This window comes from Vidua macroura, chromosome 1, assembly GCF_024509145.1.
Source record: "Vidua macroura isolate BioBank_ID:100142 chromosome 1, ASM2450914v1, whole genome shotgun sequence".
Classification (NCBI taxonomy): Eukaryota; Metazoa; Chordata; class Aves; order Passeriformes; family Viduidae; genus Vidua; species Vidua macroura.
The window spans coordinates 102,781,162-102,805,710 of NC_071571.1; the positions used below are offsets into that span (position 1 = coordinate 102,781,162).

The 24,549-nt window shown below is 39.2% G+C and overlaps 1 protein-coding gene across 1 annotated transcript in view; it reads right to left on the reverse strand.

Annotated features, from left to right (window-relative positions):
• Window positions 1–14,929: 14,929 nt before the first annotated feature.
• RAB31 (RAB31, member RAS oncogene family) overlaps window positions 14,930–24,549 on the reverse strand; it is a 61,681-nt gene continuing 52,061 nt past the window's right edge. The window contains exon 7 of the mRNA XM_053994256.1: window positions 14,930–19,172. Coding sequence (XP_053850231.1) covers window positions 19,075–19,172 — 98 coding nt within the window. The 3' untranslated portion in view covers window positions 14,930–19,074. The remainder of the gene's footprint in view (window positions 19,173–24,549) is intronic.

Genomic DNA, 24,549 nt, shown 5'->3' on the forward strand with positions numbered 1-24,549 from the left:
GAGACATGGACCCCCCTGAGCCACCTCTTTTCCAGGCTAAACACCCTCAGCTCCCTCGGCCTCTCCTCACAGGACATGTGCTCCTGACCCTTCACCAGCATCGTTGCTTTTATCTGGACACACTCCAGCACCTGAATGTCCTTCCTGAATTGAGTGGCCCAGAATTGGACACAGTTCTCAAGCGCAGTCTCACCAATGCTATATACAGGGACAAAATCATTGCCCTGGTCCTGCTGGCCAAATGATGCCTGATAAAGGCCAGGATGCCGTTTGCCTTCTTGGCCACCTAGACACACACTGGCTCATGTTCAGCTGCTGTTGACCAGCATCCCCAGACCCCTTTCTGCTGAGCACCTTTCCAGCCAGTCTTCCCCCAGCCTGAAGCGCTGCAGGGGTTGGTGTGACACAAGTGCAGGACCCGGCACTAGGTCTTGTTGAACCTCACACAATTGGTCTCGGCTCATCGATCCAGTCTGTCTTCTCCCGCGCCGCCTCTTATGCCGGTCCAGTCCCCGCAAGCAGCGGTGGCTCCGGCGGAGCGGGGAGAATCAGCAGCCCCGCTCCCCGCCCTCACAAGCACACAAACACAGTTCGGGCTGGAGTGGGCAGGGTGCCGCTGGCTCGGCTCTTCGGGCAGCCGCGTCTGAAGAACTACAGTACCCGGCATGCCCCGCGGTAGCAGCGGGACCTGCCGGGAGTTGTAGTTTTGGGGGGACAGCAGCTGGCGCCCTTCCCTCGGGCCTCAGGGGCAGCGGCTTGACCGGCCTTTCCCTCTGACCTGGAGAAGGGAGAGCGAGCCTGGGCGGCGCCCGGCGGCGCTGGTGGCTCTGACGCGGGTCAGTGCTGTTCCTGGGTGAGGCAGTTCCCAGCTGCTGCCAGGTACCCTCGTTGGGATGGCTGTGGTCCAGTCCAAAGGGACCTGGGCATTGATGTGGATGGGCCTGACCTTCTGGCCTTGAAAACAGCCAAAACCATTAAAGTAGGAAAATTGTCGTTACATTAAGTCTTAGGAATATTAACAGGAAATAAATGGACCTGTTTAGTGTAGAGAAGAGAAGACTGAAGGGATCTCATTAATACATAAAAGTATCTCAAAGGTGGGTGTCAGGAGGATGGTGCCAAATTCTTTCAATGGTGCCCAGAGACAGGACAAGGAGCAGTGGCCATAAACTGAAACACAAGAAGTTCCATCTCAGCATGAAGAAGAACTTTATTATGTTAAGGGTCACCAAGCACTGGAACAGGGGGGTTATGGTGTCTCCCTCTCTGGAGACATTCAAAATCCACCTGGATGAGTTCCTGTGTCACCTGCTTTAGATGACCCTGCTTTGGGAGGGGGTCTGGACTAGATGATCTCCAGACGTCTCTTCCAACTCTTCCAACAGTTCTGCAATTCTGTGAAAAGTTGAGAGAGACTGAGCTCCTGTAAAACCTGAATGAAAAATAAGAGCTATTATTTATTAGTAGGCAGGAACATGAGTTGTTTGCCATCCTCCTTGCTAACACTTTTTGTCAGATACAGTGTTGTCACCGTGGGCCTTTTCATTAGTACCATACTTTCAAGCAGATGGTGCATCCTGGGGTATTTGAATGTACCAGTAACAAACAAACAAACAAGAAAAAACACTTAGACAGTCAAATCCATCCAAACCTTGATGATTTCTGCATCCTAAATCTGCTTCTGAAGAATTTTCCTGTAAGAGATATGCCTGTATTCATGCAGAGCTGGAGTACAGGTGAGAAAAATTTAGTCAGCAGGACTAACACATTTTTTCTCTCTTGCAAAATCTGGTGTAGGTATGCTAAGAACACATATAGGGACATAATAACCCATTTCAAAAATATGTCCTGATAATAAATACATTGACAGGACTTAAATGGTTTGCATTCAAAATCAGCTCTTCCTAGTAATATTTGTGGATCACATAATTTCTTTGGTGAATACCTCTAGTTCAGCCAAGCCATGAAGGAAGGACTGTGGACTGGGAAGGCTGGGGAGACGCTCTGAGTAATTTAGGTTCAGGTTCTGCCTTGGAGCCCCCACCCTGCACTTCAGCTGCCTGCCCCTCCTCCAGGCCTGCCACCATCATTCCTGCCTACCTTTTTCCACACTGCTCTTGCCAACACCAAAACCCACGTGACTTCTAATACCGTCACTGCCTGAAGAAGAAACAAGTAAAAAGTGCTCTAGAAAAGCACCTCAAAGCAGGTTTGCCTGATTGGAATTGGCTTCAATAGGTGGAGTTACATGACCTATGTGTGAAAATGTCACTAGAGCTCTGCAACTACTCTGGCTGCAGGTTTTTTTCCAGATTTACTTTATGATGCACATAAAACAGCATCTTAAATTACATCTTTTACTTACAGTGCAGTATTTAAAGTTGTTATCTGGTGGTCTGTTGGGCTTTGTTAACAAAACAAATGTTCCACTCTGTTTATGCATTCTTACCCTTGGGATCTGGAAGATAAACTGGAAAACAGAGGTTTTTCTTCTTCTATCTTAACACAGAAGAAAAATGTTAACTCTGTTATCTCCACTGTTCCTCTGTTTCTGTTCACAAATCATGCAAAGGTTAAGCCATAGTGCACGCTTCTCAGAAACAGTAATTCAGCCTCCACAATCACCTGCTGCTTATGTACCAGAAGAACTGGATCTCAGCTCACATAAAATCAAGACATGGGAAATAGCTGCAAAATGCTGAATGCCACAAAAGTTTCTGTCTTTTCTCATTTCAATGAGGTTAAAAAATAACAGTAAAGAGTACAAATGCAAAAGAAGCTTCGAAGCTTCCGCCATGCAGATTCAGAAGACAGAATTATCTCTGTTGTCTAATTCTTCTACACACCTCTTGTTTAAGAAAAACTGAGGAAAACCAGAAGTTTGGGTCTCTCCTTAATAAGATAATAGGATTTAGATGTTTTCCCATGCAAACACCTTGTTAGACATGGCTGTGCATTAGATGGGACTGACATCAGGGGTGTGCACTGTTTGGGGGAAGACTGGGTTGATACTTTTCAACAGCATAGTGAGAGGCAGTGAATGAAGAATAGAGCACAGCCCCAAGCTCTGAGGGGATGTCACATAATCACCGAGGCTGCAAAGGACCCCAGTAAGGCCATAGTTTAATTTCCAACTCAAAGCTTCTTTTTTACTGTGGTCCTTGTTGTTGTTTGAACACATTTTGAAGCTTACTAATGCATTGATCTGTTTTCTTGCTTTTAGTATCATTTCTGATCTAATGTTTCTATTTCATCCAGACTGATGTAATTTTTTATATTAAAACAACACCTGTGCTGTTGATCAGCAATATCTGGCAACCTTTTCCAACATCTGATTCATTTTGTTTCATCACCTCACAGCTCAGGAATGAAACCTTGGATCTATTGCAGTCAATAGAACTCCTGTCACTGATTTCAGTGAGATAATAATGTCATTCCAGAAGTGCTATTAGTGTATTCATTGCTGCTTGCAAAAGGATTAAATTTGCTTAATCTGAGGTCAGCATTTGTCCTGCGTATTTGTAAATCTTGATGTTTTTCACTCTGCAAATTCAGTATGGTTCTTATAATATCTCTGTTTTGAGATATTTTGACATCTTTCAAAACTGTTTGCTATTAAATATTAAATAAGCACTCTCTGTTCCTGAGAAGTAATAGAATAGATTCAGTTTCTTAATAGCTTTTTCCTGTTTTGTGCAGGTAGTTTGGTCAGTCCCACCAATTCTAAACTTAAAAATTCCTTGCAATAAAACAATATCACAACCTTCTTTGTCAGTTCATGGTGATATTGAGACTGTCAGAGTAACCAAGTGCTGCATTACTTGTGTTAATGGGAAAATTCTGCGTCTCACACAGTGAAGTATCTCATGCATCCTGCCCTGCTAAGTCAGTGAATATTGCAAAATGCAAAGGTATAAAGCTCAGAATATGTTCCAATTTCTCTTTAGGGAAATACTTGGCCTTTTGGTGCTGCTGTTTTTCTTCTGAAATACAAAACTGTTCTTACAGCAGGCTCTAGTCTTCATTTACTTGCTAGAGGTCCATATATAATCTTAGGCCCACTTGTTATATTGTAAATCAGAGGTTAAGTCACAGTCCATACTAATATTGAAGATTTATGGCACTATTCAAATGTTGCCACAGAATGGAAAAGTACATCTTAGTTGAATATCTTCAACTTGGTTCAACTACAGTGTATTTCTTTACCCCAATAAATTACTATAAAAACACACAATACATGTTGAATATTCATGAAGAATGAAGCCAATAATACATAATGGCATTCTCATAAATAGCTATAGCACAAAACAGAATGTGCTTTTCATATTTTGGACCCAATTCTATTCTACTGAACACCAAATTGCCCTGGACTATTAACTTCTGTAAGAGCAAGACAGAAGTGTTGTCTTGTTTTTGTGATTTAAAGTACTATTTAAAGAACTAAAGGATTCCTTAGACAATTTCAAATGTGCTAAAAGCCATTAGTCCTTTGATAAAGGAAAAAGTTATTAAGGAAGTGGAGTTTTGGATATTGTTTCAAGCATTTATTCTTACATTCATGCCCATTCATGAGGGATGTAATGAGACAATTCAATATACAAAATACAGACTCTGTGTGTATATGTGTTGGCTGTTGTTTGCTGATGATGCATATCTAAAAATCAACAAAGACTTTCCTAAAAAGTAACCAAAATTCAAAATTGTAGCTAAGTATTCAAACATAAGTACATAGCTGAAACTTGCTTCCAGAAGTCTTAAGGCCTCCTTTAAAGACTCTTAAAAGACTCAAGTAAGTCTTACCTGAGAAGTAATTCAGCATGATAGTGCCCTATGGTCATCACATACATCTCTTTCTCAAACTGATATTCTTGCAAATAATGTCATGGTCTTTCTGAATCTCAGCTTGAAGAACTCATCTGGCAATTTGGATTCAGATTCCCCCTCTCATTTGCTCTGTAGCAGCTCTGCATTGCTAGTTCTGCCCTCGCCATCTCCCCAGCCGTCCCAGAAAGCCCTCAAATTATATTTTTGAATTATGCCCAGTTTCAGTTCTTATGGGTCACAAGGCAAATGTGAGCAAATAGTGTCATATCAATGTGTGAAAGACAAGCACTGTGCTGAGACTGGGCCTGGCACTTGACCTGCACTCTACAAAGTGTTGATAAAACCTGTGCTGAAGGGATTTGTCTGGTTTGGGCACTATCTGTCAGAAAATATGTGGGATAAGTGAAAGGAGTCCAGAAGAAAGGACCTGTATTGACTAAGATCCAGAAAACAGATGGATTGAAACATAAGAACAGATTGAAATACCAAGGTTGTTTAGCCTAAGGAAGAAAAGAGAGTCTCACGTGTTCAGTAATAGTCTTCAAATATATTCAAAGCTATTGCAAAGAGAAAAAAATTAGTTTTCTCTTATTTGCTTTGAATAAAACAGGAAGTGATGGGTGTAGATCAGAGCAAGAATTGATTTAGAGCAGGTATGAAGAACTTTTAAGAGTAAGGATTATTAACAAAAAAGATTGCCTGGAAGCACAATCCATGGTGTCCCAGTCACTGACCTTCAAGAACAGGTTAGACATCTGTTGGGAGATGTAAATTTAGCTGATCTTGCCTTGAGATGTGACCTCTGAAGTCCTTTTCAGTCCTATGAGTCTATCATTGCATGAATTCCAGCCTGCTCAAAGATTAAACTGATCATCTGCAGTGGAAATGTCCACTTCCTGAGATCTGGGCTACAGCCCATTCAGGGGGAATTTTCCAAGTGGCTTTAATAATCATTGGATCAGGCCCTAAGTGAATGTGTAATTTGGAGCTGCATATGGAATTTGGTCCACAATTTCGTTAATGGTATTTGCAAATGGGAAGAATCCAACTCCTTTTCCCAGGGCACATTAGTTTGCAATGGTTTTACAAGGGAAAGTAAACACACTCTGAAGGTGCAGTGCTTGATTTTTCTTACAAAATTGAGTGGAACTGACTGAATGCAGACATAATAAGAAGATCTCTGGGGGGAATTAGGAACTTTTCTCAAGGAAGAACATTTTAAACAGCTATTTTTTACATCAATTAGGCAGGGCCAGACAGAGGGAGACAGCTGAAACTATGTTAACAACACTTTAAAAATAAATAGGTATCATGAACATGAGAATGAAATGTTTGTCTCTGCCAAAAGATCAGATTAGCTGAGAGCCAGAAAATGAGCAGAGCAAAAAAAGGGAGACATTAAAGCTGTCAGTGGATTCAATTATTTGTGTAGTGACTGATGAGGAAATATCCATTTTCCCATGGTCTGTTACCAAATAACATAAGGATTTTTCTCCGCTCTGAATGATCATTTAAATCACAAGCACTTATGCCAGCTAAAGGTCTGCCTCTGCAATTGCATTTGTATGCTGTTGAGAGAAATACTGGATACATGAAGTTCTACATAAAGTTATAAGCTTGCATCTTTGCAACATCACAGCTCCTCTGGGCATCCATAGTCACTCTGCTTTTGTGGATTGTGGGCATCTCCTGGAAATTCTTGCACTGTTACCTTTGTCTTGTGGCAGAAACAGGGATGGCTCCTAATGGTTCTTTAACTGATGCAAGAAGCCCCTACTAATGTGAGGCTAATACGCAGATGAAAACTCTTTGCTTTTGACTAATTTATTATGTCTAGGAGTAAAGACACAAGGTTTCTAAAATCATCTGCCCTCTCTGGTTTGTTTGTTGCAGATGTGTTCTGTGTCTGCACAGAAGCTTGAACACTCTACCTGAGAGATCATTTATTAAATATTTACTTGGCATTCTGGGGAGAAAAAAAAGAAAAAATGTCTGCATATTATTATGGATGGAATCTTTGACTGCCAAATACTGAATTATTTATCTCTTAATTGTACAAATGATATCCATGAGGACCTGTTAGATTTCAAAATGCAATTGATACACTACACAAAAACAGGGCTGTGTCTTTCAGGCTTTGTTCTGTTCTTTGGTACTTTGGTGGGTCACCTTAAAAGAGGCATGAACGCTTAGCAGAGGCCAAGCTGGAATACCTGGCAGCATTTTGGAAGTTGCAAGGGCTAAAAAGGCCTGCAGAAAGCCCCATGTAGCAGATGATGCTCTGACCTTGATTAGCTCATGTGGGACCTTTCCACTCCTCATCCATGTGCACTCGCCAGCCAGCAATCTGTCATGTTTTTCTGATTCTCCCCTTCCCTGTGGGCAACCCAGTCCCTTCTGTCCTTTAGCAGAGTTCTACCTATGCTATGGACACCTGCTATGCCATGTGCAGGGTATTACATCTACAACTGTGAATATCTACCATTTTCCTCCTCCAACACCAAGCATGAGCAAGGAAGGTTAGGAGATTTTACCCATTTACCTGCTACTTTGGCACTGTGCCTACATACCTGTTGCAGACATAAACATAAATAGACTTTCACTGTTAAATTTGTAAAGTTAAATGCATGTAAATATTTGGTGAGCATGCCTTTAATACAGACTTTAACTGTGAAGTCTTTATTTTAATGCCACAGGTTTCCTGTCTTCAATTCTGCTCTTCAGTGGGAAACAAATTACAGTGAGAGGGAGACTCTTCTGCTCCCAGTCCATCACCCCAAAAATCCTGTCGTCTTTTGCTGTTTTTTTCCCCCTTTCCCTCTCTCCTAATTCACATTGTTTATGCCTCTGTGTTCCCACTAGCTTGCAGCCAGGCCAGCAAACTTCCTTTACTTTCCTCTTTAAAGGAGGTTGGTCAGTTTGTCTCTCCTTTTTCCCTAGTATAAGAAAAAGAAATTTAATAGAAATGAATAGCAATCTAATAGTAAAGCAGAATTAGCCACTGCAAATCTGTAATGTGATTTTTTTTCCTATACCAGGCCATTCCTTGCATTTTTTCCTTCTGTGAGTAAGGCAAATAATAGAAATGAGGAAAATGGGAACCTCCAGTGGATCAGAGAGTAGTCTCTATTCATTAATCACACTCCCTCTCTGGGTCAGCATCAGAAGCTTCAGAGGATCCCACATTTGAAGACAGAAGCTAGTTTTATCTTCCACATTGAGATTAATCCTTTTTTTAAATAGTGGCTTAATGCTCAAGATCTGAAGCACCATCTTCAATACCATTATGTCATTTTGTTCTCTTCATTCTTTCCTTTCCAGCAATTCTGGTGTAATTTGCAAAGTTATAAGCAGGGTTTATGTTTTCTTCCAGATCACTGATAAAGATATTGAGCTGTATTAGCTCCTTTGAAGCTGTTAAATAACCCATTAGAAGAGAGTAGAAACATGCTGATGTAGCTGCTAATTGGTTCCCAGAGCATTTGATATAAGTAAATTGATTTTGTATAGTACTGCATTTTTTTTGTCATGCAGGGCTACATCAGATGACTTAAAGTAATCCATGTGTATTAACTCAATACATCTATCTTAAGCAATTGTATTTTAGTCTCATCTTGTTGCTTGAATGCATCTATTTTCCACACAAAAAATATATTTATTAAAATTACATAAGATATTACCTATGAATTAATTTCTATTTATTTCTATCTTTATAATTTATATTCATTAGTATTTTGCCCAGGGTCTGTATAATGCTTATAATTATCCAAAACTCCTTGCATTTATTCTTTACAGTGTGCCACATTCACTTTCTACCAGTCATCTGAAATCTCCCCTGTGCACCAACAATATATATTTCAGAAAGAAGATGAATGGCTCCAAGAGTATTTCCACTTTTTTTTTTTTTTTTTTTTTTGTCATACTCTTTGGGAGCATTGAAGCCTGAAGATTTAAATGTGTTTTGTTTTCACTGATGAACATTCTCTCATACATACTATGAGAGTGAAAAAAAAATCATAACAGAAAGAAATCCAACTTTTCAAAGTAGCTTAGTAAAAACTGTGTTTTGTTATCCAAAAACTAGTCCCTACATGAATTCATATCAAAGACAAAAAAGAAATCGTTGCATTTTGCTCTTGTTGGCTATTCAGAGAGTATACAGTTGTGACAGAGAGATCTGAGCTGGGTTTTAGACGAAGCATCAATAACATAACTTTTACCCAAGTCAAAATATTGGATGTTCAATCTTAGGGGTGGCTAAGCCCTAGTAAGATTAGTCCTTAGGCCATTTCCTCATTCTATCTAGTTCACTCTCTAAGAGACCAATGTAAGATTGAAAACCTCATTTCACTTTTCAGTAAATATAAAAAGTAAAAATGGTCAAGAAATATCACACGTGATGTCAGTGGAATACACTAGCTTTCCCGAATGCATGACGGTTTTTAAAGAAGAGTCTGATTCTCAGTGTTAAAGTGTGACCTAGTAAAAATGTAATGATAGGGCTCCTTGCTTTGCTCTGCATCAAAGCTGTCCAGATCAATCCTCCCGAGATTTGCACTCCAGGCTTGGAAACCCAACTCAGAATGTGCAAATGGCCCAAAGAGTAATCTTATTGGCTTAGCCCTGCCTAAGATTGAACATCCAATATTTTAACTTGGTTAAATGTTTTGTTAGTGATGCACAGTCTCCATAGACCTGGTCTGGGTATAAAAGATGCAAGCAAATATAACTGCAACATTATTTATTCGAATCGTTATGTTTAAAATGGTGACAACTACAAAATTTGATAAGAGTTTTTCCATCACCTCATCACACACTTTCTATGACATGGTTGTGTATAAAATCAGATGGCCTAGCTTGAAACACAGCCTCCTTACATTTCCGGAATGATCTGAAGATACCAGTAGAAAATCACAAATACCTGAACTCTGATTTCCTGCCTGTGGCCACATGGCTTGAAATATACATTGGACTTACCTAACATCCAGGATTTTGTTATGGCTTGGAGCTCCCACTAAATGGAAGGAAAATTTCCAAAGCTGATTGAAAATGGTGAGGATCGTGTCTTTCCTTGAACTTCTTGAGAAATGAGGACTTCTCATGGGAATCCTGGCACCATTTCACCAGGAAAGCTAGCTGTCTTCGAAAGCAGACCTGTTAGAAAGCTGCCTCAATAACTTCAGGCTCTCCTGCACTACCAGAGACCTGGGCTGAGTCATTTTGCCAAAGAGCTAAGTAACCACTTTCTTGGAGCTTTGAAACCTGTGGCTCCCAGACACTCTTACCTCGCTGTCATGGATGTGATGAGAAACAGGCTTCTCAGATGGCAACTCTCCTTCTAATCTAGTAGTTGCTTCAGGCCGTGTAATTTTTTCAGCTGTGTCTATCACACAGTGGAGGGTGCAATTTTTTGCCATGGTGTGCATCTTTCCCTGGTGTGTGAGTCACAGTGAGATAAGGTGAAGTGTCTGAAAGACATGCCCACTGACTTGATGACTCAAGCCCTGTGGATTTTCTAAGGCATCAATTTCCTCCAGAGAAATTTAAAATAAAAATCCTTCCATTTTACCTTTCAGTGATGGATGTTGTATTATTGTAAAGCCTTTATACTGCCAGCAGCAACTACTTCAGTACATACTACATGCTGTGGTTAAATCAAGTCAATATAAATTTACTTGGATACGTTTATCACCACCTCATCCTTTCTTCTTTAGTCTTCTCTGGAACAATTTGTGCAAAAGCACCTATCATTCCAAGACATCATTCAGACAACATCAAGCATCATGAAAACCTAAACCATGCAGGCAGGGTGGCTACAAAAATGTACTGGAATGTATTAGCCCAAGCCCTTTGTCCAGAGTTCCAACTAAGTAACTGGTGTGTCATGGACTGTATGAATGGGTATCATCTTTTATTCTGTGGACTTTGCACTTGGTAGATTGAGGCATACCCACAGCTAAAGATATGGTATCATTCTTTAATAGGTGGAGCATAGGCACCTGATGTACTCTAATCTTGTGTTTGTTTATGCTTATTTATTAGCTAAAGTTCTCAACTAACAATGGTGTTAAGGTGGCGTGGCTGTGCCATGAAATAAGTGTCTATGCACTCTGACCATTTACAACATGGTATCCTTTTTACTCCAAATCTAGATTTTGTACTTCAGACATAGCTTTTATTTCTTATCACCTCAGAGGGGTCGTGTCCCACCATGAAGAGGATCTCCCAGGGTAGTGCATTTTCAGGTTGTTCATCCCTTCTTTTCAGTTCTAAACATTATTTTCCCTCTTCAGAATTTTGTAAGCAACAAGATATTCTGGCTTCATTCCCATTCCAATAAACCTATTTCTCGTCCAGAAATTTCATACCTAAAACATTGCAGGGGAAAAAAAATACTGGAGTGAAAAACTTTTATATATTAAAAAATTGTTTCCTTTTCTGGTGCCTTTATCATAAGAAAACAAGTTAATCTGTTGAAACCTTTTCCTACATCAATGTGAGTTCATATTTCTAGCACATATCAAGACTTCTGTCCCTTCTTACTGAGATGATGGGGAGAATCATTCTGGTGTCAAAGGCTGCAGTGTAGGAGGGGAGCTGGTTAGGTGTCAGCAGGCAGTTCAGGCTGCCACCTTGAAAGCAAATTTTCCTTGAGAATCAGGAATGACTTTGCCAGAGTGTGACAAAACTCATAGGACAAACTATCTCTAAAGGGAATGCTGCCAGGAAAGCTATTTAATTCTCATTTGTGTTTCTGGCTTTCTCAAGAAATAGCACAGAAAAGCTACATCTTTATTTTGAGTGTCCTTCTTTCTGAGGGCTCTTATTAGATTACTTCTACACATTTTATTCTTTTTAGATAAATATCTATGGTGCAAATTTTTCCCATGTTATGAGTGATGAACACACACAAGAACTTGGATATTTGGTAGTGATTCTATAGGTTTGGTGATGACGTGGTTTTTTTTGCAGAGCTGGAATATAGAAATGCATTGTGTCATTCAGGCTGCATCCATTGCTCTTTCTTACTAAACCCCTGTGAGAACTCCCAACACATATTTGTCAGCAAAGCTGCCAGTGTCTTTGAAGATGACAGGTAACAAGGATTTCTTTTATAAGGTGATTAACCTACATTTCAACCCTATTAAACAAGTGAAGAGAAACTGTTGCTATCCTCCTAAACATTCTTAATTTATTTTTCATTAGTAACAACAATGCTATCACTTGCTCCCCCAAGTCATGTTATATTGACCAAGAGGAAGGAATGTGATGGTCATTTTCCTCAAGGGCATCTCTCAGACATGTAAGCTGACTTCCTTATTGATTGGTTCTTGTCAATATGCAATCGGAAGCGTAGGGATCATTCCTGTTTCAGTCTGTAACAGATCATTAGATCATTTTCCCAGGGTGCTCTACTTGATGTAGGGGAATAGGGATTTAGTTATAAGGTATTTATCTTCTTATTTAAACATGTATTTTACTGCTGTGGAGGGAGCAGGAGTGGCACTGACTAAGTAAAAGAAATGTGAATTAAATGGACTTTAGGGGAAAGGCATTTTTGTTTTCTAAAATTCCCAGTGTAGCAAACAGAATGGTTAAGTGTTTCATCATAAATAAGGTGTGTCTCCAAAAACTTTTGACAGATGATGGGAGAGAGAAAGCTTGGGCTCTTCAGGAGGTTTTGAGAAAACAAGGTCAGTACTTTTCAAAGAAAGCTTTTTTTTTTTTTTTTTTTTAAGTGTTTCAGGTAGTCTCAGGGATAAAAAATGAGTAATTTAACAGCCAGATAAAAGAAATCCTTCCCAAGCTATTAAATGTTTAATACCTAACAAGGAGCCTCAAAATTCTCTTCTCCACACTAAATAATGTTATCTTATTAAAAACTTGTTAATTGGTGTGACACTAAATGCAAGTTTGTACAGGTCTCTTACACTTCCAAATTCTATCAGTGTACTATCTTCAAGTTTTCACAATATCCGTGTTACAAAGCAATTCCAGTAACACTTCTAGAGCTATGTCTTGAAAACAAAAGGATTATGAATGAGTATCAAGAGCTTGTCTTCCTATTTGAACAAAATACACAGCAGTGGTAGGTGATATGTCTTGAAAACAAAAGGATTATGAATGAGTATCAAGAGCCTGTCTTCCTATTTGAACAAAATAAACACAGCAGTGGTACGTGATAAGGCAAACTAATCTGGATCAAGACCCACTTGGTAGTAGCAGAAATACAGGCATTTTGCAATAAGGACTCTTCTTAATTGAAACACAAGAAACCCACCTGAAATAGATATGAAAAAAGTTATATTATGCTACATTATGTTATTACTTATTCTTTCTCATATTTAACCTGTTAAATGTGGTTAGCTATTGATTTTATAGTTTTTAGTGAAAAGTCTTACTTTCGGACAGTGAGAGAGCGATGACTTTATCTCTGGTCCAGCTGGCAAAAAGCAGTAGATCAAAAGAGCACCTTATTGATGGCCAAGAACCCCATTACACAATGAAGACATCCAAACTATCATTGATGTCAAGTCCTTAGGGAGTGACCAACACCAATTAACAAAGGCATTTGTACAACACCTTTAGCTAGTCTATCCTTCTATGAGTGTTTTAACATTTTTAAAGAAAACTATTCTGTAGCCTTGTATAAAACAAGGCTACAGAACTGTAGAACTGAGAGGCAATAAAAATAATAATCCCGTAGCTTACTCCTTTCCTTTCAGGGAAGGGAGGGAAACCTTGTAGTGGCCTAAACAGTTTTGCAGATTAGGTGAGGGGGTGGAGGTATGAAGTAGCTGCACAGACTATTTCATCAGCCTTGCTGTCCTGATTTCAGTGCAGTGCGCAGGAGATCACAGCAGGGTGTCCTATGATGCTCTTTGCAGAGACTGAAGCTGCAGTGGTGAAGATTTTGAAGGCTGAAATGTCAAATACTTTTCCTTAAGTACCTTGAGACACAACCTTCAATCTTCAAAAGGAAAGCAGAGGAGATTTATTTTCCAGCCAATTGTATAGCTCCCCTCTCATTGCTAAATTCAACTCCAAGCTAACATAGAGCACCAGAAGCACATGCTTCCAAGCCATGTAAAACATCCCACTGACAACACAAGGACTGATCCATTCAGGGGCACAACTCTCTTCAAACACCTAAGGGCAAAACAGCATTCTCTTCAGATTTTCCAACACACAGATAATAGTTAAGGGGCTTAGGCTTTCCATGAATGAGGTACATCACTCTCTAGTTTACAGTTATGTACCTGGGTTCCTTCTTGGTTTTATGCAAAGCTGGAGGTAAGATAATTTTTTCAAGATAATTGTCATTGCTTTAAAGCAGGGAACAGATCCCGTGTATCTTCCAGCAGTAACTAAACTCACAACGTATGAAACCTCTTTGAAACACTGGTTTCTCATTACACAGAAAAGTGGTGTTCTGTGCTGTTGAGTTACACTGCTTCTTGCATACTGCTGTGCATTGAATTTATCATGGTAGTCAGGAAACTCTTAGTCCAAAACCCCGTTTCTCCTTAAAAAACCCAGCTCTTCATTCATAGTCCTCATAGCTGTTGTAACAACTGTGAAAATATGAACCAAACAGTGCAAAAATCTGCTGGTGTAGTTAAATACCTCTTGTAACAATAGCACCAAGGGGAATGAAATACTGCATATTTCTTAAGAGAGTGTTAATTCTTAACTCCTGGACACAAGTCTGAGGGAGGGACATAAAGTAGGGTGAAAAAATAAATGTACACCAAAATAAAAGCATACAAAAGACCAAGTGTCTTACAAACCATACTAGTCATTGCTGCTATTTAAAGCAAGTGGTAACTGGAAGCTCCCTTTCTACTGACAGCTCCTATTCTAAATTTCTAAGCAGATGCTGGCCATTCAGGTCCCTCTCTTCTAGTGGATAAATCAAATAATTCAGCAAAAGGATTTTCAGATCATCTTTTTTTGAGAGTTCGTCTGGACTACAGGATCCCCCAGGAATGCATTCACTTTTTGCTAAAAGGCCAGCCACACAGGTTTCAAGCAGCATTTAAATCCCAGGCAAGTAATCCACAGACTGCAGACAGCCCTTTTCAAGAGCAAAGGACATGCAAAATGGAAGCTATTTTGTTCTGCTTTATTGAAACCAGAGACAGCCCCAATTCAGAGGCATGTAAAACATTTATTAGCATTAATCATTGTAGGTTAAATAAAACACAAAAACTACATTTTAGGGGGGAAATATTATTAGGTATGATACAATTAATATGTGAAACAGAAGGGAAAGTATTAACAGATTGCAGCATCCCATACATGAAGCGAGTGGGTCCAGCCCAATCAAAGCCCTTATATAAACAAAACAGAGGAAGAGTACCTAGGAGGTGATTTTAAACTGGAAATTTATCACTTACTGTGGTTTAAATAATTAAGGGTAGGTTAGTAAAATGTATCACTGTAATGAAACAATCTGATGACAGCCAGAATGCTCACACACGTAACCTATCTACTCATGCTTATTCCCATGTGCCATGAAGGATTAGTGAAGACATGGGATGACAAATAAGATTTTAGGCATTGATACAGACTCATATTAGATTGCAGCACTTTAGATAGACATGTTGTACTGTGAGCAAAAACAGTAAGCTTTTTGAGTGTCACTTTATTACTTCTAAGTTCCAATTCCTGAAAAATAATGGCCATTTTTAGATTTCTCAGTCTGCAAGACAAACATTTTCTACAATATGCCACTTTCATGCACAAGAATGGCAAGTCAAAAATTGTACCTATGCACATCTACTTGCTACCTTTGATCCACAACTTAAAGTTCATAAAGGTGAAATGATCATTAACAGAAAAATGTACTTACAGAATAAAATGTGTAGTATATGAGAACCAGACACAGTGAGAAAACACTACATGTCAGCAGAACAACATAAAACTGTACTTTATATACACACATATATGCAGAGCATATACAAAACCTAGTTCCTTCATAATTTTTTTAAAACTTGTTCATGACAAACCAGAAAAGCCAGTCACCCTCAACTGGACAGGAACAGTCCTGAGTCACAGTGCAAACACGCTCCACCAAATATCCTTGGCACTACGGCCTGTGCCTCAGTCCTGCTGCCAGCTCTCTTGAGAAAATCAGTCTTGGACAAATCCAGCACCAGCTGGCTAACCAAGAACTGCAACATTGATATTATGATTATTATTATTATTATTAGAGAAGATCAGTTACACAAGTCAGGTGCTCCAGTACAGTAATTTAGCTTTTCACCAGCCACTAACTACTAAGAGGAATTCCAGCTGCTGCCAGAACTTTCAACTCTGAGATTGGGGGTTTTTCTGTCATTTTTCTGGCTGTTTATGAAGGATGGTGGTACTTTCCAAGAAACACAGGCAACCAACTGAAGCAGAAATCATTAATTTTACATTTAAAAATCACTATTTTTTAACAAAAAATTGCCCTATTTGAGAAGGCTGCACCTTGGCTTTGACAAACAGCAGAGAGGCAACAATATTGTCAAAGGTGAGCCCTGTATTCAGAGAAAATGCGAGATGCTCTGCACAGCACATTGGCCTGTTATTTTTCTTCCGGCTTCAGACTTCCCTGCTGAAGCTTCCAGTAACCCAAATCTCAAGAACTTATACAATCAGATTCCTTATTAATTTAAATCTTTTTCTTGACTAAAATCAGAATAAAGTAATTTAGCTTTGCCCCACCAAAAGCAAAACCTATTTAGTCACCATTCAAATTTTAAAATCTGTCAGAGATCCATTGTAAAAACTTCCAATTAAAAACTACTTCAACATATAACTCATAAACCTGTTCTGATTCACATACTGCTCAAAGCCAGCTGTGAGAGCTGGTTGTTCAGGACAACATCCCATAAAGATCAGCATCAATTGCCTGTTCTAACATAAATTAGAGCATACAAGGTACTCACAAAATTGTCTTACAAAGCTTTCAGACATGTCAATTAGGATTTAATAAGTTTTGAGATACCATGGTAAAAAAAAATATGTAACAATGATTTACAAAAGCTTAAAAATCAATTATGGATAACTGCTATATGTTGAACTAAAGTTTATGACACCTCTAAAAACATGGGCTCAATCTCATCTTGTTTTCTGGGTAACTGGTCTAGCCTCATACTGGGTTTTACATAGGAGGAATCAGATCTCTTCCAGGATTGGGTCATAGACCCCCATAAAATGTATGAACCTGTATGTTGGTAAGTCAGGTATTTCCTTAGCACTGAAGGCCACGTTAACCTTTTCCCTCCCCAGCCAAGTGAAAGAGCCAGGAATCCCTGGCAGACTTGCTTGCACTGGGATGGAATTAAATGTTCCCTAAAGGAGCCTGTCTCCCTCCCCAGATATCAACAATGATGATTACTGAATTTTCACTTAAATAACTCTAGATTATCAGTAAAATAGTTGCTGCAATGAGTCAGAGACATGGATCATATATCAGCACAGCTGAAAACTGAAAGTTTAGCTAAAATATCCAAGGCCCTATTTTCTAGAATGTTTTCAAAGGAGGCCAAAATATAGGAGAAACTACTTATATGTGAAAAAACAATGCAGCGTAGGCTCTTAGATAAAATGCAGAGGGATATTTCCCACCTATGCTACTCCAAACCCTCTGGAGACAAAATGTTCCTGTTGATTTTATCTGGCTCTGTTTCAAGCCCTTGTCACTAAACAATTAGTGACATTTTATCTAAGCAATCTCACAACCAGCCAATAAGGTCTGCTTTTCTATGTATCAACACGGAAACGACGCTCTAGGCTGCCTGCTCATGATTTATTGTGGAAAGTTATTTTTCCCTTTTGTTTGCTTTTCATAGGCCCTCCTGAAAATGTGCAGTGGCAATAATTTTCCTCATAAAAGAACAAATTAATGTTGTGGAATTCAGGCTTGGCTCTGGTTTTGAATACAGCATTTCTTACTCTAATTCCCACTTCCAATGAAATTGATGAAGAAGATAAATTTGGATTTTATCATCTCAGTCACACACATTCATAAAAGACAGAAGTTGAAAACACATACGGTTTTACATTATTTCTAGCTCATAACCCCTGTAGGAATTCTTTCCTCCACTGCATTTCCAAGTGCATCACGCTTCAAAGATATCACATAGTGTGCCTTCCACACCACATCCCCACACAATTGAGAAGACTACTCCACAAATTCAGGGAATTGCATCTGTAAGCAAACATTCACATTTGTTTTTTTGTTTTTTTTTGATTCCAGCCTCTAACCCCAAATAATATTATGCTCTCTTGTACAGTTTTTGTACAGAAATATTGTTCTTTGAACTCAAAGAAGAACTCACAGCAGTGAGACCATGAGGAGTGGGGCACTGTGGCACCCTCTTTTAGAAACCAAGGAATACGCAACTTTGAACACAGACGACTTTGGTCTGGGGCACAGATCTGGAGGAACCCTGGTAAGCAGTGCAGATCAAGCCTGTATTTATGCTCTTTTTACATTTTCAGCAATTATTGAAACCTACACCCTGCACAGGGAAGCATTCCAGTCTACACAGTGACTGCATTTTCACTTCTTTCTGGAGCACAGTGGAACTGTATGGGGTCCATCAGTTTCCTTCATGGCTAGTCCTTCTTCCACATACACAGCACTTCCTGACACAGATTTTGACTTCCAGTCCATAAAAACTGCATTCACTAATCCTTTGGATCCATTTTTTTTCTTCAGTTAGTAAATTCAGTCCACTTCTTGCTGATGTTTACTGAAAGTAGGAGATGAAGCTGCAGATTTAGAAAAACTGTGAAGCAGAGTCCAGCTAAAAAGATGGCAGAGAAGCCAAAATTCAGGTATTATGGGGTTTTTTTCACCCTATTATTACAGAGAAAACTCTAAAAACATGGAAAGTCTACTTTGCAAATGTAAGAAGATAAGTTTTTGCAACAAACCTAAATTTTATATATAAACTGATATTTTTATTTAAAAAATCAAAACAACAGTCACTGGTTTAAACAGAGAATCTGAGTACTTTGACATTGTAATTTTGACAGGATATTAGAGAGGATTTTCCAACTGGGTTTTGCAAAATCCCTTTGAAGTAAAGCTTTCTGCTTCTGGTCCTTGCGTTATTGCTCATGGGAAGTATTGAAATTACTGCTTTCAAGATAAGGAGCCACGTCAGTGAGATCACGAAGTCCTTTCTCAGTGAAAAAAAAAAGCAAATGGTGCTGTTTTTCAAGTAAATCTAAAAGGATTACGTTGGGTCAGCAGCACCGCCTACCCGTCTGTGAAGTCTGCCTTCCAAGTTTGATTGCTCCATTGTTACTGTTTTCATGAGGATCTAAGGGTGGAATTTGCTGACCTGAAACACATGAGAAGACAAGAATTGAATTTTCCTAATGTAAGAACAACACACCATGCAGGTAACAGTTAGAAGAATTTAGCTTGCGTAAGAATTACATCTATGAAACTTTACAAGAAAAGAACCGTACCTTGAATATTTTCCCTTGTATCCTGCTAATGAAAAAAGACTTTCACATTAAAAAAATATATGAAATATGGCTAATGAGAAGACATGAAGTACACTGAAATAATATTATCCGTATTTTTTTTAAAAAAATAGTAATCTTACTGAGCTCCTTATAACTTAGAAAGAGAAAATTCTCATCTTTCTCCTAGTTCCACCTAAATGTGAATGGTGCAAGCTTAAAGAGCCCGTCCTAAATCTGCATGACATTTAGTCCTAGCACACTGGAGTTTCACAAAGCACTGTAACTAAACACATGGTGCCTGCAATTGACAAAGAAAAACAGATCTGTTCTTTCCATTGAATCCCTTCCTCTTTTTTAGGCGTACCCATGTCTTTCCAGTTGACAGCTTTGATTACTTAACATCACCATCACCCCTCCCCCTGCAAACTCTCCTGATTTTTTAATCATCTTATGGAGTAATTATTTAGAGTGTTTGAAAGAATTTCAGCCATTACAGGAGAGCCAGAGATCTCTCCTGGGGCAGAAGGGCACTGCTCCAACTCACTCCCCTGTGGGCTCTTTTAGTACAGCTGCATCTTTTGTCTAACTGGTTTTCTATTAGTGGACAACATACAATGTGCTTAATAATAAGAATAATAAATGGAAAAAAAAATTCTCCCAGGTCCAATCCATCCTGTGTCTCTCTCTCTAGTGTGCAGCTGGCTTTTGCATTAAACCCTTGTGTAAGTTCTCCATCAGTACCTTGAGATTTTACAGTCATGGTAACGTACTTTGCCTTCACTTTGTGGATTTCCTAAATTTTTTTTTTCTGAAGCTGAATCCATTTTTATTAATTATTCCCGGGTTTAACATTACCCATGTTAAATAACATGAGTTAAAATATTTAACATTTTTTTCTTATATACCAGTTTCAGAGAACACAGAGCTCCTGTGAACAGCTCATTGTAATCCAGGTGGATTTTACAGTTTAGATTTCCCCATCCTTTGTGTCAGTTATTCACAGCTCTCTCTTACCAAATGTCCTATGAATTATGTACCTATGTTGAAGCCTGAGTCCTACAAATTATTTGGGGGAGTGGTTGTGGGTGGGCGAATTAAAAGCATTCAGGTAAAATCCAATCCCAATGAAATCAAACAGCAAAATTTGATCTGTAAAACTTGTCCTTAAATTACTTTTAGACAAGATTCAAATTTTCTCTTATTCAGTTAGCTTTGCACAGGTATGCTGTACAAGAAAAGTGGGACTTTTAAAGCAGATAATTTTGTGTATTTGTACAACTGGATGAGAAAGGGAAACATCCTCACATTACTAAGGTAAAGATACTGTATCTGGTCCAGCAGAGTGAAAAATGCATATCTTGAGGGCCAAAGCATGTATAAGCACTGACATTACAATGCTGAACTCTATCTGGGTCACTAAAATATCAGCTTCACATCCTGCTTAACATTCTGTTCAGACTTCACATTTGTAAAGTAAAATAAAAAGCAGAATAGGTGGTTATAGACCCAGATGTTACATGCATTAGTTCTGTTGGCTTTGTTTGGAGACAAAGAGAATCCACTAATTCTTAAAACTCTAGAGAATATGAAGAACATGCTTATCTGTGAGAGGCTTTCCAAGAAGGCAATGCTGTCATTATAGAGACCTGCAGGGAACTTCTGCATAACGTACCTAACACTTCAAAAGGGCTTTCAACTCACTCCCAGCAAAATAAAACTCTGTCAATCTGACCCAGAGAGAGCACAATGTAGCTAAAACACCTGGAATCTACAGACATGGCTTCCATAAATAATTTGCCATTAAGCAAATACCTCTAAACATTTGGTTCTTCTAACGGTGACTTTGGAAGAGGAGAGCTTTAATGTGCAAACTAGCCTAACTTTCATTTTAGAACTCTGCATTAAACAAAGACATTAACTCTATTTGTTTTTCATTCAGCTTTTCATATTTCCTATGAGTTTCAAGTCTTTTCTACAGTACTCCTGGTGTGTATGCCAAGAAGCAGGCTAACTTATCTTTGGAGCATAAATCTTGCAGGCTTCAAGGTCAGGCAGCAGTTCAGACCAGGACACAATATATGTTGCTAAGAATCACCCAGAATTAAGTAATTTCTCAAAACAATAAAACCCACACAGATAACAACTATAAATAATAAAACCAAAAAATCTCTAGACCTATTTGCTGGTCAGTTATTCTTGAACTTAAGTACTGTTTGTCAGGAACTAGCCATGTTTTCTGCTATTTTGATACCACTACCCCCTCCTTGAACTCAGTGTAAGGAAATAAATGTTTTAATGGTCTAAACTTTTACTTTATTTGAGTTTGAAAATATTTTTTCAGTAGGTGATTCTTCCCTCACTTACTACTTCTCTTATTACCAGAATTATTAAACCATGAAGTTAAACCACTTAATTTTAGTAACAAGACATCCCATCCCAAGCAGCTTTTTACCATGACAGGAATAACTATCTTGGAGCATAAAACTCAGTCTAATACTTGAGAACCAGCTCCATGGCAAATAATACAGTGATTTTTTCATCAGGCATCAGGGAAAGTGAACAAAAAAAAAAAACAACAAAAAAAAAAAACCAAACAGTCAGAAATTTGTCTGACTTATTGTCTTTCCCTAGGCCTCCCTGACAGTAGGCACTGTAACAGAAGAAGGCCTAAGGAGCAGCACAACACCAAGGATGAGTAAAATGCTGATCCTGCATCTACACTTCCTGCTTCTAACCCAGCTCAATCACTATTGCCACCTAAAAGCACTGTGATCATCTCATCTTGTCATTCAGCTCCTGATAAATATGGCATCAATATTGCTGACACCAACTCAAATATAGCTGGCACTGAGTCAGGATCAACAGAGGTCACAAACTGAATTAATTTTGGAACGTATATACTCATTTAAATTTTGCATCTCACTGGCATCTATAGTCTCTGTTCCAGAGTAATAAAAATATCCCAGTATTGAATACCATAAATTAAAAATGCTGTAGGTTATTTCTTTCATGCAGTTTATGTCAGAAAGAAGCAGCAGTGCTCTGACATCCAGCCCTGCAATTCTCATGCTGAAGAAATAAAAACATTAGGGCAATTTTTCTTCAAACTGAAGACTGCTTGGTGAAGATAGAGTCAGCTTAAAAGCTCCATCAGAGATTGAACTCCTAGAATAATAGAATGGCTTGGGTTGGAGGGGCCCTGAAGATCAGGGGAGGTTCTAACCCTCCTGCCATGGGCAGGGATGTCACTCACTAGATCAGAGTGTTCAGGGTCCCATTCAGCCTGGCCTTGAACACCTCCAGGGATGGGGCATCCACACCCCCTCAGGACAACCTGTTCTCATCTCTTGCTTAACTTAAGATGACAAACTAGACCACAAATAGTCTTCGCCCTGTTTTGAAGAGCAGGACACAGCTTGCCAGCTTGCCAAAGATCACCAGGAGTGTGTTTTAGGATTCCAGAAATAGTTATTCACAGAGAATGCATAAACATTTATCTAAGAATTCTCCAGCTGAACTGGTGAAACAAGGAACTTGGGAATAAAATATTACTGAGATGGTATGAAAGTTCCATATGGTTCCTATTGCTGATATTCCTACAGAGTAAGTTGCTGACTGCAATTTAAAATTTGATTTTGCGCTATTATTAAATATAAGATTATATATTTTGCTTTCATTTCACTAAGGTTCAGACCACATTTCACAGATTTTGTGCAACAAAACTGTTTGTAACTATCCATGTCTGCACATTCCTGAAGAGGTCTTGGTGTCCTCCATTCTCTCATTTCCAGTGCGTAAAATAAGAAGCGTCACAAGAGACTGCTCAAATGTAGAGTTACAGAAATTGTCAGAGTTCTGAAGTGAATCATCCAGATTAACAGATGAAAAGCATTAAAGCAATTGCATCTCCTCCTTTCTGGCATGTTTGAGTCGGGCTGAGGCAGTCCAGGATGAAGGTCAGAGTCTTCTCCAAAGCCTGGTAGAGTTCCAACTCCTGCTACTGAATCTGAGGTTTGTTAAGAAATTAATCAGCACTGTGGGCGTTGCTGTTCTAAGAGTGCCAGAGGCAAAGAGATTGGGAAATGGGAGGGTGGAAAAAGAGATAAACAAAATGGGAATGAAGAAAAATGAAAAGTGGAGCAGAGAACCAAGAGAGACAACCAGGACTGGGTAACAGCTCAGTGAACAGAACTTGAAGAAAGACGGACAGGGATTGCTCTGCTGCAGCTGGAAGCAGGAGGCATCACCAAATTAATAAAAGCTGCTCTCTTTATTCCTTTTTGAATGTGATACTTCAGTTGGAAGCTGTGACATTCAGTAGCTCAGAAAAAAAATCAGGCTTGGAGCTGAGCTTTTTGCTCTTGTTTGGGTTTTTAAACATGAAACTAGTTTCATCATTGACCTGTAAAAGACTGCATGAAAGGAAAGGTTGGGATCAGCCCTAAATCTGAGCACAAGGCTCAGTAAATAACCTGCAACCGTTACCATGATGACAAAGGGACAAACACAACAATGCATCGAACAGATGACTCATTTACTGTGGAAACAGATGTGTTGTGATCAACCTGAGCTGGCACATCCAGATGATTAGTCCCAAGGACTTGCAGAATCACAGGATATGCTGAGGTGGAAGGGACCCACAAGAATTAGCAAGTCCAACTCCTAGCCCTACACAGGATACCTCAAGAGTCACACACCATGTGCCTGACAGCATTGTCCAAATGCTTCTTGAATTCTGTCAGGCTGGTGCTGTGACCACTTCCCTGGAGAGCCTATTTCCAATGCCCAAGCACTCTCTGGGTGAAGAACCTTATCCTAATATCCAACCTAAACCTCCCCAGACACAACTTCATGTCATTCAAGAAGCAGAGTCCTGCTATCTAACAAAACAACAATTACACTAAGGATAAGAAGCAATCAGAGTCCTGTGCAGTGGCTTTCTCTGCCTTTCTTTCCACCTTCCATAAAATCAGGTACAACATAATTTTTAGGGGGCTGGAGGAAGGTGAAATCCATTTCACTCTATCCCAGAGCAGCAGCCTGACACCTATGAGAGCTCAGGTGAGCTTTTCTAATGGTTCACCTGAGAAAGGCTTAACTTCTTCAAGCAGTGGTACAACAGCTACACAATGCCCAGAACCTCAAATTGCCAGCTGTATCACAGCAAGATGAGCCCTTGCAAACCTCATTAATAAAAAATAGCCACCTGTGAAGACACAGAGCAAAGCAAGTACATCTGATCCAACA